The following is a 17,419-nucleotide window of genomic DNA, read 5'->3' on the forward strand; positions in this document are numbered from 1 at the left end:
TAAGTTGTGTTTATAAATGTGGAGGCATTCACCGCCCATCAATCTCCTTAATGTGGCGGCTTGTACTGCTGGCGGCTTATCATTCAAGCCTGTAGATAACGAATAAACTTCAAATTCCCTAAACATATCCGAATTGCTGCTGCAGTCTCCACTCACCCTCATTGCCTCAAGGCAGAGGTATCCTGTTAGCAGCTGCCATGCTTCAACTGCTTGGCTTCCGGGAGTTTGCCTCAAATGTATCAGGAAGACATGGATTCAGACCTCTGACACCATGTTTCAAGAAGTTTAATGAAAATGCAGTTAACAGTGATAAGCCATCATTAAGAGTATCTCTATCTCTATCCCTATATCTATCCCTATATCTATCTATCTATCTATCTATCTATCTATCTATCTATCTATCTATCTACCTACCTACCTACCTACCTACCTACCTACCTCACAGAAGCAACTGAAGACAACTCCTAGAGAGGCAGGAAATGCATCTCAGAATGAAGCTGCCTACACAGCTGACATAACCACTGTAACAGTGGGGGCAGCTCACACATGCCAAGAGAGTGGTTGCCAGGATACTCTGGTAAACAACCCCTGCAGCATGTCCCAGCTACAGTTTTTGGAGCTGCCTAAGGGAGTTTACTTGCCGGTAAGTGAGCCTTTGAATGGGGCTGCTTGGACCTGCACTTCTTAGGAGGAGGCTTTAGGATGAGAATACCCTGGGAAATGATTCTTTCATGTCCCAGGGCTTTTAAAAAGGACTCTGTTTGAGTTTGTATGAGAATCTCCACAATCAATGGGGCTTATGATATCAAAGGTGCTTTTCCAAAAGGCAAAAAAACCCCAAGTCCAGTTGCCTTTTGAAAAAGCACCTTTGAGACAAGACCCATTGAAATCAAAAAGTTTTCCTTTGAACAGTCATTTTAAGAGTTACCTCCAGGCTGGTATTTTAAACAAAATAAAAAATAGGCAAAATATAAAACGCTTTAGACAAGTGGAGCAGACTTTCCAGGGGTGAAATGTAAAATGTGTTACTACCGGTTCTGTGGGCGTGGCTTGGTGGTGGGGGGAATGTGACTGAGTGGGCGTGGCCAACTTTTTTTTTTTTAACTTTTCAAAGCATTTTTTCTAATGCTTTGAAAAGCCTCTGCTGATTAGGCAACTCAGCTGGGATCGTCAGAGAGGCATTTTAAAAAATGGGATTGTCTGAGACTTTTCAAAGCATCTTTTTTTACCACCTCTTCGGCCAAGAGGTTGCAGAAAAAAATGCTTTGAAAAGCCTCTGAGGATCCCAGCTGAGCCGCGCGATCATCAGAGGCTTTTTTTTTTTACTTTTAAAAGCATTTTTTTGTCGGAAGAGGTTGTAGAAAAAATGCTTTTAAAAGTAAAAAAAAAAAAAAAGCCTCTGATGATTGTGCGGCTCAGCTGGGCATGGGGGGGGGGGGCGCAGGGATTTTTGCTACCGGTTCTCCAAACCACCTGCCGCCATCGCTACCGGATCGGGCGATCCGGTCCAAACTGGGAGCATTTCACCCCTGAGACTTTCCCATCACTACTGATATGGAGAACTTTTTTTCTAATTCCGGATAGTTTATAGAACAGGATTTTAAAGATATTGAAAGTCGTACCTCTTTGCTACTGTCTAAATTTGTATAGCTCAAATAAAGAGCATTTGGCAGTGAAATGCTTGTCTTCTGAATGCCCCCCCCCACTTTTGGAAGCTAAATTAAAGAACATTATAGTTGCATAATCTGAATAAAATTCAGGAAAATGTTGTACTGTGCTGTCCATACCCTCCTGAAATGCAGACAGACTTTCTCTTCAAGATAATTAAGACATAGGCAGCTTGCCCCTATAAGGTTTGGCACTTCAGGTGATTGCCTGAATTAACTTATAAGTAATAATACCTGATAAATAATAAAGGTGGAATATAAATAAATAAAATAATCTACACTGCTAGCAAGTGAATTCATTTTGTTCCTGGCTGCAAATTTGACATCTCAGTGACTGAGTTTAACTTATTTCTAAGCTATGGTCTATTTTAAATATTTTCAGTTGACTATAATTAACCCTGGCTTGTGGTACTGGAAAGAAGATACTAGAACACTCGAATTTTCATGGTAAGGATTCAGTTGCCTCTCTGACTTTCACCTTTATTTTTAAATTTACCAAGTTTTATACTGCTTCTAATTTACAAACCATGTAAATCAGTGAAAATTCAAATCAACAATGAGCAATACTGAAAGTATCAATCATTAATACTTCTATAAGTTATTTTCCAGTGGCTGAGAGCAATAGAAATATTTTTAACCCAGCCTTTTCCAACTTGCCAATGTGTTGAATTTCTAGTCTCATAAACCTTTCTATTATCTACTGAACGTACTGTATGTGCTATTATAAGTCAAGGCTCATAGTTTCTCAGTTTTGGTAGGATTATATCTTTATTCCCCAAACAAGCTGGTTGGTAAGAAAATTAGTAGTAGTGGCACAGGATATTTTAAACCAGTCAAGCAATTATTCCCACATAATACATACCATCCAGTTTCATTGTCTAGCACCCACTACTGCTCCTCTTATCTGCAGCCACAATAGAGATCCCTGTGCTGTCTAGGAGTTATGAGTTCTCAATCCAATCCATCTGAGATACTAATATGCAGAACAGTCTACTAATTTCATTTTTTAGTTGCATGCATTACTCTATTCATATGAATTTTCTGTTCATAATTATTTGACTTTTTATACTGCAGTGCCCAGCTTAAGGAAGAACCTAAGGACAGTAAGGAGAAAAATAAGAAAGGCAAGACTATCCAATTTCAGGAACTTGGAGCAAAGCCACTAGAAAGGTGATAATGTTTCAAAACCAAGAAAAGTTTGGCTATCTAGCAATGATTTGCAGTGGATGAATCTCAGTTAGGATGTGAGAGGTCCTGGATTCAAATACTGAGCAAGGACTGTCTGGTGATGTTGGTGCAGAAGATTGTACTTTTGGGGATGATTATTGCTTAGCATAGAAATATATGGAAAATATTTCTGATATCTCAAATAGTTAGCAGATGAATTCAATTTTCTGTGCCTGATATCTTGAACTGGTCCAGGTTATAACAGATGCAATTTGGATAAATAATATTTGATATAGGGTGATCTATGTGATCTTGCTCTGAGTGGATTTATAGGGATTAAAAATGTTAATGTTGGCTAATAAGTAAAACTTGTCTATAACTTTGGCTGTGAATTCAAATTATTATTTTTACCGGATTGGGACTGCTTTATTAAAGGATAGAGGATTGGTAGTCAACTATTACATTTCTATCATTTGAGGGATGGGTGATTGAATATGAAGCTGTTGAAGTTTTTGCCTAAGGCATTACAATGTTATGGGATACTATATGTAGTATGTGTTTCTCCTCAGTCATGAATATGACATGTCTGAGCAAGATGCTAGCTTGCATCCATTTCTCAAAAGGAGAGCAATAGCATCTCTGTTTCATATAGATAGTATGTGCATGATTGTGATCCAATGTATTCTTCTTTAGAACTTTACTGCCAGAGAAATTCTGCTGAATTGAGACACAAGGTGAAAACCCCTGATGTTGGGCTGCCATTGATCATGTGCCTTAATATATATATAAAATGTTTCTAGCAATTCCAATCTTTGAGTTGATTATTGATCATAGCCACCTTAGAGTGAATAGATCTGATATTTTAAACCCATGTTGTGGCCTTTGGAAAGCATCCAAAAGTTAAAGCACCCATTTATCTCTCTCTTACATGCACACAGAGATGCAATTTCTTCAGATTTTTTAGGGGTGGGGGTGGGAAGGAGATTAAGAGGCAAAATAGGTGGCATAAGCTTCTGTGAAGGAAAGCACAAAAGCAATATGTGATCATCTAGGTTAAAAAACATTACCCACATCCGGAGTAAATTAAATCTAGAAAAAGACACTGTTGGGTAGATAAAGAAGCAAGAAAATTTTTAAATTTTTGTATGATTTTTAGTGGTTCAAGACTTATCTATCTTTCCTTTTTATGTTAATTATCAGTAATTTTGTTTTACTCCATTTTCATTGATGCAAAGTTCTACAACTAAATAATGAGAATTGGGCCATACATTATTGCACACCATAAGCATGTTTTGTATAAATAGGATATGAATTGAAACAGAGAAACTCAGACTTTCTTCACTTTATGTAATCTATTCCAATACTACCTCAGTTTTTCATGTACCTGAATTACGTAGAACTGTTGTGTGTGTTTTGCCTTTAAATAGGTACAACAAAGAGTTATTCTTTTTTTAACTGTAGGTCAGGTCCTCATTATTTTCGAAATCTGTTTACCTTGAGTGTTTCTTCTGGAGAAGACAAAACCCCTCGGCCAACCAAGAGAGCACTGTCTGAACTCATAACTCTAGAAGATGTTAAGTGTGAGTAAGGGAAGATGTTTACACTGAATGACTGGGCTTGGAAACTTGGTTAGGCTTGGAAACAAAGTCATGCCAAGCCAGTTTGTATTTGGATGGAAACTGTTTAGAAATTCCAAGGCCATAAACTGCACTGACAAGTTGAAAAAAACATTCTGAAGAAAGGCAGTGACAAACCACTAGTATATGCTACAGTTGCTAAGAAAACTCCATGGATATGACTATGTACACCTCACAAATTGAACCTAAATTGAGGACAGTTTTTTTTCCTTCTTAACACTATCCAGATTCCACTCATTTTGTTGCCATATCTGAAATGGTTTGAAAGATTTCTTATTTGTTTATATTCCTTCTGTAGAAATGTTGTCTTCTATTAAAAAAGATAGTTGCCCATTTCTGTGCAGTGCTGAAGGTGCAGAGAACAGGTGTTCAACTGAAAGATGCCAGCCCTGCAAATAATTATGATTAAAGAGCACAAAACTATCAGAGGATAAAAGAAAACTACTCTGTGTTACATCCTGCTTTATCTGCCTCTTCACAGACCTCTCAGTATCTTCTAAGTTTCACTTATTTTTATGATTGGGATAGAGCATATGCTTTCATAAAGCAGATTCATGGGAAGTTTGGGATTAATAAATAGAATATGAACATTCCTTAATGATAATGCTTTCCTTAAATACTTTGTCGCTTTTCTCCTGCGAGGAATCGGGATAAGATTGAATTGTTACACATATTTAACTTTCCTGATTTTTCTTAATGAAAGTTCATTTTAATTCTCAAATATCATATAAGGGAGTTCTTCCAGAATTGTATTATTTCAAAATGTTAGGGAAAACAGTGTGTCTTTATATTCCATATTGATGTATTTCATTTTTTAAAAATAGAAATGATAGTGGTACTATTTTATTATTTCAATACATATTTTCTCTTTTTTAAAAAGAAAGAATTGTATCTTTCATTATTATGTGTACCAGAAATAGGCATTTATAATAAAACTAGCTTGGTCCAAAGTTCAGCCTAACAGACAGGAAGCAGCAGGTGAAGCTAAGCAGAATCACATCAGATACCTGTACAATTAGCACAGGGACCCCACAAGGCTATGTGTTCTCTTCACTTCTCTCTATATACCAATGACTGCATCTCAAACAATCCATCTGTTAAACTACTGAAGTTAGCAAATGACACAACAGTGATCGGTCTCATTCGAGACAACAATGAATCCGCATACAGACGGGAGGTTGAACAACTAGCCTCGGGGTATGACCAGAACAATCTGGAATTGAACACACTCAAAACCATAGAAATGGTGGTGGACTTTAGGAGAAACCCTCCCATACTACCACCTCTTACAATACTAGACAACACAGTATCAACAGTAGAAACTTTCAAATTTCTAGGTTCTACCATATCTCAAGACCTAAAATGAACACCTAAGATCAAAAACATCATCAAAAAAGCACGACAAAGAATGTTCTTTCTGTACCAACTTAGAAAGCTCAAACTGCCCAAAGAGCTGCTGATCCAGTTCTACAGAGGAATTATTGAGTCTGTCATCTGCACCTCTATAACTGTCTGGTTTGGTTCTGCAACCCAACAAGACAGACACAGACTTCAAAGGATAATTAGAAGTGCAGAAAAAACAATTACTATCAACCTGCCTTCCATTGAGGACCTGTATACTGCACAAGACAAAAAGAGGGCTGTGAAAATATTTACAAACCGCTTGCATCCTAGACATAAACAGTTTCAACTCCTATCCTCAAAACAACGCTATAGAGCACTGCACACCAGAACAACTAGACACAAGAACAGTTTTTTCCCGAAGCCATCACTCTGCTAAACAAATAATTCTCTCAACACTGTCAAACTAGTTATTAAGTCTGCATTACTATTAATCTTCTCATCGTTCCTATCACCCATCTCCTCCCACTTATGACTGTATGACTGTAACCTTATTGCTGGTATCCTTACAATTTATATTGACTGTTTCCTAATATGATTTGATTGCTTATTTGTTCCCTATGACTATCACTAAGTGTTGTACCATATGATTCTTGACTAATGTATCTTTTCTTTTATGTATACTGAGAGCATATGCATCAAGACAAATTCCTTGTGTGTCCAATCACACTTGGCCAATAAAGAATTATATTCTTTATTATATTCTATTCTTAATTAATTATATTAATTATATTCTATTCTATTCTTAAACCTAATTCAAATTGCAATTTCCTTGTAAAGGTTTTTTGTTGATTTGGGAGAGGTAGTTATTTTCCACCTTGGAAAATAATTCAGAAATGGTTTGAAGATCATCCAAACAGAATCTTTATTTATTAAAGCAGATGATTTTTTTTCAAGCTTCCATGTGATTTTGAAAAAAAAAAGATGCTGCTGTTTTAATGAGCTGAATTACTGCAGTTCATGAAAATCTTTAATGAGCTTTGAAGTGTCATAGCTATGGTTTTTCGGAGCTTATTTTTTCAGTGTTTTGAGGAAGTAAAATAAGTAGACTGTCCTGAGTTGTTATGAAGAACAGTTGGATATAGTTTTAAAAAATGATATAAGCCAACTTTTTGTAAGATTTTAATTGCCCTGGTGGCTGGATATGATGATATGTGTAATTTCACATATCTGGAGGAGATGGGGTTCATCCCAGGTGCGGGTTTTGGGGGTGTTTGGGCAAGATACCAATCCCTGCCCTATAGATCACAGATCGTTCTGTATTGCTCTAAGACTAAGCTCTAAAATGACTTTACCCTATAGATTTTATCACCTTTGTGTATGTATCTGGGTTCTTCTATAAAGGATGCAGCTTTCCGTCCCATTTAAATTTTTTTATTGGTTTAAAGAAGGCAGGTAAACAGTGACATTGTGCAAGAAAATCAGGTCCATTGTGCCCTGAGCATTAGATTAGGTTTCTTATAACAGGTGTTCCCAAATTTCTGCTTCTTGCAAAGTGGAGGGCCTTGGCAGATACTTCCAAATTCTGGAAAGGTTGGATTAAGCATACTGGCTCATTATACTTTTCTTTCTTTGTGAATATTTTCAGATGCTGCTTTATTTCTGGCACATGAAGATGATTCCATTCACGTTTCTTCTTTCTCCTTAGTTATGAGGTACATATTGAGTATTTCTGTCACATGATTAGAAGCTTGTGTGTTTTCATTTATGAGCAAATCAAGAAGCTGTTAAGTTAAAGCAAATCAGTTAATTTACCAATGCTTGATCCAACCATACATCATCTCCCACAAGGCCTGGAACAGTCAGGAGGCACATACAGTAGATTTAATAATCGGATGGCAATATTTATAGCACCAAAGACCCTCTCAACTTTCTTAGGATCAGTAGAATTAAACATTTCCCAGATAATCTACCCAGAATTTATCTCTCAATTCCACAGACTTACATTGCCAGAGTACATCTCAGAATGGATGTAAGCAACTTTATCCAACCGATGCCTTGAACATTGCTCACAGTGGTACTGCAGATATTTCTCTGGTCTTTCTTTACCCAGGAAGAAGTGGGTGATCTTGAACAGGGCCATTTGTTGGCTACCTATAAGCATGATAAGAATAAAAAAATAATTGTTTTGTTTCCCTCATTTTGACAAGAAACTCTCACTGATGCTTAGCACTGGCACTAGCACTAGCACTTAGACTTATATAACGCTTCACAGTGCTTTTACAGCACTCTCTAAACGGTTTACAGAGTCAGCATATTGCTCCCAACAATCTGGGTCCTCATTTTACCCACCTCGGAAGGATGGAAGAAAATTCGATCTGCCAAATCGTAGGCAGCCAACAGTCAGCAGAAGTACCTGCAGTACTGCATTCTAACCACTGTGTCACTGTGGCTCTTCTTTAGCTTTGTTTTTCATCTTTCTCCAACATCTCTCAAAATGTCTTCAGGAGTTAATTTCCATTTTAATCTCCAGGTGTTACTTTGAAAACCAGGAAGCTGCTAGGATCCCAGGATAAGAAACTGCCTACAGGTGTTGGGAGTCAAGTGGCATACACATTTAACCAACAAATTAGTAACACCTGAGCAGGCACAACTGGATCCAAGACCAATGTTACTTTTTTATTCTAAGATGATTAAGGTCTCATTTGAACCAAGCATCTTTTTCTACAGCTGTGTCTTTTACAGCTGTGCACCATTGAACAACTGATTCCCAACACTTTGCCACCACCCCTCCAAACTACCAATCAGCAGCCCCCTCCAGTCTGGCTCCTGATCAGACTGATAACATAAGGTATCCCGAATAGCTCAGGAGACCACTGTGAAGGCTGAGCCTGTTGCTGTCTCTTGTAGCCATTAACCTCTGTTACATCCATTCATATCTGACAGGGGGTCCAAAGACCCTTAAAATCTTTGTCCTTCACAACTTCCACCAACTATCATTGATGTATTTCACTAATAACTCCTATGGACAGTGCTTAATGCCATCACATCAGACAATGCTGTTACAAAAACAGAACCAAACCCCAAACAAACTCTGAGCTCATTTCATTTCTGGACATTTTATCTTCTATCTTTCCAGCTTTAACTGTAATAAACTACACAAGGGAAAAAATAGAAAGGATAAGATACTGGGATAAATAAGAGATCAGTATGGTGTCACTTTATTTGTATATGCTTTGACTCTATTATAAAGGTAGGATACAGAATCTTTCTCCTGCTAGTCTGTGGTTTAAAGAGGTCAAACAAAGAAGTGGTGGAGGCAAGATAAAAACTACATCTATACAGTATATATAAAAGCCAAAACCACTCACGAATTAATCACAAAAATCTCCAGAACTGTAAAGCCTACAAACTTGAAATTTGCCATGTATGTTCCTCTTGGCTTCTAGTTGCTCACAAAGAAAGGATTTTTTGAAATGACCATCAGAGCATTAGTATTTCCTATATTATTATAACAGGCTCTGATGCTAATTAGTTAGACGTTCTACTCTGGAGAGAATGGGATAGCATAGGACAGGCTTCTGTGGGGCAAACTTCATGGAGAGGAGGGGGTAGAAAGCCTGAGGGAGAGAAGAGGATAGGATAGGAGACGTTTCTGTGAGCTGAGGGAGAGAAGGGGAGAGGAGAGGCTTCTTTGGGGCCAGCCTGAGGGAGAGAAGGGGAGAGGAGAAGGTCTATGGGGCCAGCCTGAGGGAGAGAAGGGGGTAGGATAAGAGAGGCTTCTGTCAAGCCAGCCTGAGGGAGAGGAGAGAAGAGGCTTTTGTGGGGCCAGCCTGAGGGAGAGAAGGAGAGAGGAGAGGCTTCTGTGGGGCCAGTCTGAAGGAGAGAAGGGGAGATATCTATGGGGCCAGCTTGAGGGAGAGAAGGGGAGAGGATAAGGGAGGCTTCTGTCAAGCCAGCCTGAGGGAGAGGAGAGAAGAGGCTTTTGTGGGGCCAGCCTGAGGGAGAGAAGGGGAGAGGAGGGGGTCTATGGGGCCAGCCTGAGGGAGAGAAAGAGAGAAGAGAGGCTTCTGTAGGGCTAGCCTGAGGGAGAGGAGAGGCCGATCATATCTATTCATTAATTTTCAAACTCTAAGTGTCGATTTATCAAGCCCGATCACATAGTTTTGTAGTGAAGCACGGGTATACAGCTAGTTTAAATATAAATTGAATTAAGATGAAATTAAATAAATGTAGGTAATCTAGTTGTTTCATATTTATTTAATAGTGTTCACTTTCTTTTTTTATTAAGAATTATATTAAATAGACACAACAAAGAAACCCAATACCCCCCTCTCTCTGGATGGATGGATGGATGGATGGATGGATGGATGGATAGATAGATAGATAGATAGATAGATAGATAGATAGATAGATAGATACATACATACATACATACATACATACATACATACATACATACATAGGAAAAATGGCCCTCTCCCAAAAAAGATAGTAAGAAAAATAAACTTTCCTCTTTATCATCAGCAAACAATATCAATACAACAATTTATTGTTGACTGTTAAATATAAACAGATCATAATTCTATACCTCACCTCATTTTCTATAAAACCCTTTTTAAATCTTCAGCTCCTCTTATCAACAGAGATCCAGTAAAAATCAGTAAAATTGATAAGATTCTAAATATATAAACCTCCTTTCCATTTACTCTAAATCCTCTTTGTCCCTCTCTTAAGAATTAAACATTACAAAAATAATGGAATTGAAAGCTATTAAACATTTATTGATTTATTCAATTTAAACATTACCAGAAATAACCCCTTATTTAAATATTCAAAAGTTGATAGCATAAATGTTACAAACTAATCCATTATATCATTGAATATTTCTAAAGGAGAAACAATTCAATCCAGATACCCATTAAATATCACCAAAGATAGCAACTCATTATTTAATCACTGTCAAATAAATCAATTTTGTAGCTTTTTTCCTTTTTCCTCCCAGCCATTCTTAAATCCTATAGATACATTCTAACTTCTGTTTTTTATATTCTCTTTGCCTTTTCTCCTGAAGTTCATCATATTTATCCAAAACCATTCGTAATTTCTATTAAGTAATTCCAATACATCTCTTATATTTAAATGTAAAAGGATAGTCCACATCACTTTTAAAGTACATTATTTGTATGTTCCTTTGGATTTTTAAATATTCATCCAGTTCCACTTGCAAATTCAGTATTTTGATCTCTTTGTTGTAATTTTTAAGTCCCTCTGAAAGACCATTTTTATTGTCTTCAAAGGAATTTGTTCATCTTCAGTAGCAACTTTAAGTTCCAGGAGAGAGTTGAAAAGCTGAAGCACTTCATATGCTCACAAATCAAACATTTCCTTTAAAGTTGCTGTCATATCCTTTAGTAATAGATCTTCAAAGTCTTGTTTGCAAAATGTAAACAAAACAGACCTTTCCCACAGGAGAGAATCTAATTAATTTCAAAGTCTTTCTTTAAATCAGTTTCACAAAGGCTTAGTTAGCATTTGAACTTTTTAAACCCTAAAGTACTTTGCTGTATATTGCCAGTTACAAAAAACATATTACAAAGATAATAAGATTTAGTTTCCTTTCTTTTGAAACAGATTGAAGGAAAACACACCCAGCAACTTGTAGGCTTGCAGTTCTGAAGGTTTATCAATCTCAAAGAAGCTGTACAAAAAATAAATTCCAAAGTGATTAAAAAGATGAGATCTGATGAAACCTTAAGTCCATGAAAAGCTGCATTTATAGCTCAGAGCATGATGGAACCCATGACTCTCAGCTGATGGCAAATGGCTGCAGAGGCATCAATTTCTGCTGTGTGTTCACAAAAATCAGCTGTTGAGGAATACATATGAGCAATCTTCAGATCTCTCTTTGTTCCAGAGAGAATTCTGGCAGATTGGACTTCACATACAACTGCTTTTTGGCTGTAATGCCCGTGCAATCTGCATGGAGCGGGAAAATGTGCCTTGCCTCACTAGAAACTCTCTGCAAGAGAAAGAGATCTTTAAAGGTGTTTTAAAAAGTATTTTGACTGACCAACGTGTTTTGGACATGTAATAGCAAACTTGCTATCCAGGATGATATTGGAAAAAAAGACTCTTCTCTTGTTAACATGCATTGAAACTAGGATTGGGGAGGAAACAAATTAGACTGGTGGGTTTGCTTTGGTTTGGCATCAATATTTCGGGCACATGTACAGTATATCAGCTGGCAGTTGGTCTCCTTTTGACATAAATGTAGCTTCATTCATTCATTCACTTTAGATGACTGCCTACATCAAATTCATTACTCTAGACAGTTAGTAGAGTTAGAAATACAGTCAAACATAATAAAAAGAACATTCACATAACCAGCATAAATCACATGGATAAAAACCAGAATCCAGATAACTATTGCATAGCCTGTGTCCCACATCTAGATCCCAAGAATATTGACAAAACCAGTCCTTAAGGCCTTAGAAAAGGAGCAAGGCAAATTTAAACACTGGCCTGTCAGGCAGGTGTGGTGTGATGTAAAGGAAAGAGCTGTTCCATCTCACCTTTCTTCTACCTCCTGGACCAATCAATAGTGGCATTATTTTTAGACAAGAACCTTTAGCTCTTCTTAAAGACCAGTAAATCTGTACTTAAAAAGTTTTAAATATACAGGCAGGAGAAATTATACTATCTCTGCTTTATTGGGCACTCCCAACCCACACTATGGGGGAGGCATTTTACTAAGAAACTCTAACCTAACCACAGATCAGACAGACACAGTACTTGTATCTGAATCAGTGGGCAATGAAGTCCAAAGTCTTCAGCCACCCAGCATACCTGTCAGATGCTCTGAGATGAGCCAACAGGCCTTATTGGGGTGGCATAGTTGAACAAGAAAGTTCACTTCACTACATGGCTCTTTTAGCAGCTCTCAAGTGTTTGGGTTCTACTTTTGAACAAGGGTCTAGTGCTGTTTTAGAGAGTACTGAACATATGATTAAAAACAGTTTTAGAAAAGATGATGGGGTAGGGCAGTTACAATGGGAAGATCCCCCTTTCTTGCAATTACTGTACCTGTCAGCTGTTTTTAAAACTATTATTAAATATTGATATTTTCCATAGGAGTGCTAAACTCAGGTTTAAATGTACACACACAGAGACTCTGGAGTGTGCTCCCCCTCCACAGCAGGTGTCAGCAATCTTTCAGGCTGGCTGACCAATGCAGGCAATGGGAATCCAGTTCTTCCAATAGGCACCCAACTGCACAGTTCAATTCTACATGATCATTGACTTGATGGGGAAGTCAGTTTGTCCCTAACTTCTCTCGCCATTTCTCTGAGCCCTGGCAGCCTGGGGATCTGTTGTCAAATCTGGCAGTTGTGGCAAGAGACGCATAGAGAGATATTTCTTTCTTCACTAGGTAATTGATTGCATGGAGCTGCTCCATAGAACTTAGATGTGGTGAGAGTGGGGAGAGCGTATTTTGAAAGAATTGGACTCTCCTATCCCTGAAAGCAGAACAGCTCCGGCATGGCAGTATTCAGAGCCAGAGGGAAGGCGATTGCCTTCAGAAGCCCAAAACATCCAATGGGAGCTGGATAGATCCCTGACTCTGATAGTGTCATCAACCACATTGTCACAGAGGTGTCAAAGATTGTTTCCGGAGAAGAAGGAAAACACTTTTTTAACACTGGACCAGCAAAAGACAGATGAAAGCTGCCTCCACAGTAGACTCAGGATCAATCAAAGGTTACAGATAAATTTAACAATGGTTAACAGGATATCTTTGTGCCATGGTTACCACATGAGCTCTTAATTTCACTATTCACTATTCCTTTTACTATTCTCTTCTTGCATTCTGGATTGCAGCTATCCATAGGTTATGGACAGCACCAGGTGAGCTATAGATATAGCCTGCTGCTGCTCATTATGACCTTGGTATATTTTCCATAACTTTTTTAGTCAATGAGAATACTAGTCTCAGTCATGGCCATACGACATACTACTGCTAGTGATAAGAATAGGCAGTATGCCACAAGGGGAGCACAGGCCAGTTTTACCCCCAAATGTATTTAGGCTATTATGTGCAAGCTAGGATCTTTAATTTAGAGATTATTTTACAAGCTAGCATATTCTTGCCTCCATTCTATCAGCTAGAAGGCCTATGCCCATGATGGCGAACTTATGGCACGTGTGCCACAGGTGGCACACGGAACCATATCTGTGGGCACGCGAGCGTTGCCCTAGCTCAGCTCCAGCACCATGTGTGGGCCGGCCTGCTGATTTTCAGGCCTTACGGGTGGGAAATGGAGCGTTTCCAGCCTCCGGAGGGCATCCAGAAAAGTGGGGAAGACTGGTTTTGCCCTCCCCAGGTTCCAAGAAAGCCTCTGGAGCCTGGGGAGAGTGAAAAATGGGCCTTCCGGGCCACCAGAAGTCAGGAAATGGGCTATTTCTGGCATCTGGGGTGGAGGGGAGGCTGTTTTCACCCTCCCCAGGCCTCAAAAAAGCCTCTGGAACATGGGGAGAGTGACAAACGGGCCTACTGGGCCCACCTTTTTGCTGTCACATTGTACATGCATGCACGGTGGGGCAGAGGCATTGAATTATGGATGTGGGCACGAACACGACCCCCCTAAATTTCCCCCATTTTTGGCACCCAACAGCAAAAAGGTTAGCCATCACTGGCCTATGCAATATATAGTCACCTGCTTAGGACTGCTAAATTCAAAAGACAAATTCAAATTTATATTTTAAAAATCTCTTATTAATCATTGTAATTTGATATCAACTTTTGGAAGGTTGCATCTCAGTCTTCAGGTAAGGCGGATTTTTGATGAGCAGGAGTGGTGCTGGATGGAGAAACAATAAGGGGAGAGATGTATCAGACTGGAAGAGGCAGAGGGTTCAAAGATGAAAGTAAGGGTATGCTTATGCTGAATTTAGGAGCATGGAAAGAGCAACTATGGAGAGTATAAGAACTATCAAGTGATTTGAAAAGTGGTTTGGATATACACATTGGATGTTTTGTATCCTTGCCCAAATAACTGAATTGGTGGGATTAAAATGTATCATTGATATGAATGAGGATGGTAAAATCATTGCTCCTGAAGCAAATATTATTTCCCAAATCCTAGTACCCTGTTCCAAGTAAAAATCTCTTTCGCAATATGTGACTTTTAATTTTGTTCTAGGTGTAAGCAGTTGGATGATTTCCTCATGGCTTTGTTGTACTACATTTCCTTTTATCTGGAGAAAATAACCCTGGAGATAAAACCCAAGTCTTTTATGGGGTGAGTAACTTTTATGCTTTCCTAAGCAGACTCCCATAACTACAGTATGTACATAATATTGTATGGTGAAGTCTTGGTACTAAGGCAAAGGTATTCTCTTTCTTTAGAGTTTGTGCACTCAGAGGATTTCCCGGTTTGATCTTTACTAGACTATGCAAAGAGCTTTCTCCATCAATGGAAGGTCTAGCATTTGGAGACCAGGTTGCTCAGAATAAAATACCCTTGTCCCATTTTACAAATCTGCACGGATTTTTCAGTGTCAAAGATTTCAAATTCTGTAGCAAGAATGTAGATTTAGATTTAACTCAAAATGAAAATTTAATCAATTTGTGGGAGCAAGGTGTTTTAAAGTGTAAATTACTTAATTCTACCCTGAGAAACTCAGCTTGAAAAACAAGTTTCTAGCCCTTTGTGATTCTGAAATACCTGCTGAAGTCAGAGAAGAGGCTAAGATAAATTTTACTCATCAAATTGGCTCCAGTGATATTGCTTTATGACCCGGGGAAATAACAAATAGTACATAGTAATGTAGGTTACAAAATATACTCTTCTTAGCCCACAATTTGATAGTCTTGTAATTAATTTTTATTTTATTTAGCATGATGATAAAGACCTGCCTTGTTTAGGGAGGGATGGCTAGGGCTCAGTGCTTCAAGGAATACCTGATATTAGGAAGCTCTCTACTTTAATTCTCTGTAGTGCCAATATCTCATCATGTGGGAAGAGAAGATACAAGAATCAAGCTATATGGACAACAGTGCTATGCAATAGGTCACCTTATATAATAGAGAGAATAGGTAAATGATGAAATGCTTTCAGGCTCTGTGTTCTCTTCTTGATGATCTTATGACAGACTTGCTGGTTAGAGCAGTGGTGGGTTCCTCCCGGTTCGGCCCGGTTCCGCTGAGCCGGTAGCGGTGACGATATTATGTCACCGAACTGTTTCTGACCCCCCCAACCCCCACCCCCCGCATTATTCTTACCTTTTATTTGGCCCCACCCCCAATCTATTGCTGCCTCCTGAGTCCCAGCTGATGGCTAGAGGGGAAAAAACTGTTTAAACTCTTGCCGCAGGGCTTCAGAGGGTCGCCCTACAGCTGATCAGTGTTAAAAGAAAACAAATGAGTAGACCGGTGCCTGCAAAAATAAATGGGTAGACCAGTCCCTGCAAAAATAAATGGGTAGATCGGTACAGCTCTGCAAGCAGTTAAAAGCCTGGTAGACCAGTACCTCTGCTAAATCCTAAATAATTGTCACATGACCATCAAGCCATGCCCACAAAATAAGCCACGCCCACAGAACTGGTAGTAAAAAATTTTAGAACCCACCCCTGGGTTAGAGCCATATATTTTGAAGTTCCACAGTGCCTCCTGGAGCTCCATCCATATACTGTAGTTTTTAACCTCCCATTCCTTCATGACCTTATTTTTTCTTCAGGTATTTGCAGTGTCCTCTTTAAGATATTTGATTCACCACCTCTTATTGGTCTACCTCTCCGATTCTCTATCCTTTGGTCCTTTTTAGGTTTCTTCGAACACAACTTTGAAAATTGGTATGATTTATCCAATCCTGTTTTAAAGGTGGTCAAGCCAGTATCTGGATCTGAATATGTATTTCTAGTGTACAAAAATGAAATAACTACAGGTAGTCCTCGACTTACACCCGCAATTGAGCCCAACATTTATATTTCTAAGTGAGACATTTGTTAAGTGAGTTTTGCCCCATTTTGCAAGTGCAACTGCAGTTGTTCAGTTAGTACCATGGTTGTTAAGTGAATCTGGCTTCCCATTGACTTTGCTTGTCAGAAGGTCACAAAAGGTTATTTACATGACCCTGGGACACTGCAACCATCATAAATATGAGTCAGTCACCAAGTGTCTGAATTTTGATCACCTGACCATGGAGATGCTCCAGCAGTCATAAGTGTGAAAAATGGTCATAAATTACTTTTTTCAGTGCTCTTGTAACTTTGAATGGTCATTAAATGAACTGTTGTAAGTCAAGGACTACCTGTAATAATGACCTGGCTGTTTCCCTGAAATATTCAATATTAAACTTAAAGCAAGGCTAAAAGTCCTCTAGCTCATGTACTGTGTCTAACTCTGGGCTTCCAACTTTAAGATAGACAAACAGAAATAGTTCTGGATACCAAACGTTGTTCCTAAACTACCATTACAAGAAGTCAATTTATTGTTGAATGTTAGGGGATCATCTTAAAGGCTTTAAGTTATATAAACACAGAACCAATTATTGACAAAGAAGTGGTGAACACTGTTCTCTGAATGAGTTTGAGCAAAAGATGGTT

General features: G+C 38.5%; 1 protein-coding gene and 1 long non-coding RNA gene across 2 annotated transcripts in view; one reads left to right on the forward strand and one right to left on the reverse strand.

Annotated features, from left to right (window-relative positions):
• The first annotated feature begins 480 nt into the window (after window positions 1-480).
• The window catches only part of PPP1R36 (protein phosphatase 1 regulatory subunit 36), a 31,979-nt gene continuing 15,040 nt past the window's right edge, over window positions 481-17,419 (forward strand). Inside the window, exons 1-6 of the mRNA XM_034433591.3 lie at window positions 481-643; window positions 2,050-2,114; window positions 2,742-2,837; window positions 4,296-4,414; window positions 7,461-7,527; window positions 15,016-15,114. Coding sequence (XP_034289482.1) covers window positions 596-643; window positions 2,050-2,114; window positions 2,742-2,837; window positions 4,296-4,414; window positions 7,461-7,527; window positions 15,016-15,114 — 494 coding nt within the window. The 5' untranslated portion in view covers window positions 481-595. The remainder of the gene's footprint in view (window positions 644-2,049; window positions 2,115-2,741; window positions 2,838-4,295; window positions 4,415-7,460; window positions 7,528-15,015; window positions 15,115-17,419) is intronic.
• On the reverse strand, window positions 7,231-11,524 carry LOC148116381 (uncharacterized). Its single transcript, XR_015728338.1, has 3 exons — window positions 11,464-11,524; window positions 7,818-7,966; window positions 7,231-7,596 (listed from the first exon to the last, which is right to left on the reverse strand). It is a non-coding gene; the product is annotated as an uncharacterized LOC148116381 (long non-coding RNA).

The sequence above is a fragment of the Pantherophis guttatus genome, chromosome 1 (genome assembly GCF_059756535.1).
Source record: "Pantherophis guttatus breed Tessera chromosome 1, ASM5975653v1, whole genome shotgun sequence".
NCBI classification, from domain to species: domain Eukaryota; kingdom Metazoa; phylum Chordata; class Lepidosauria; order Squamata; family Colubridae; genus Pantherophis; species Pantherophis guttatus.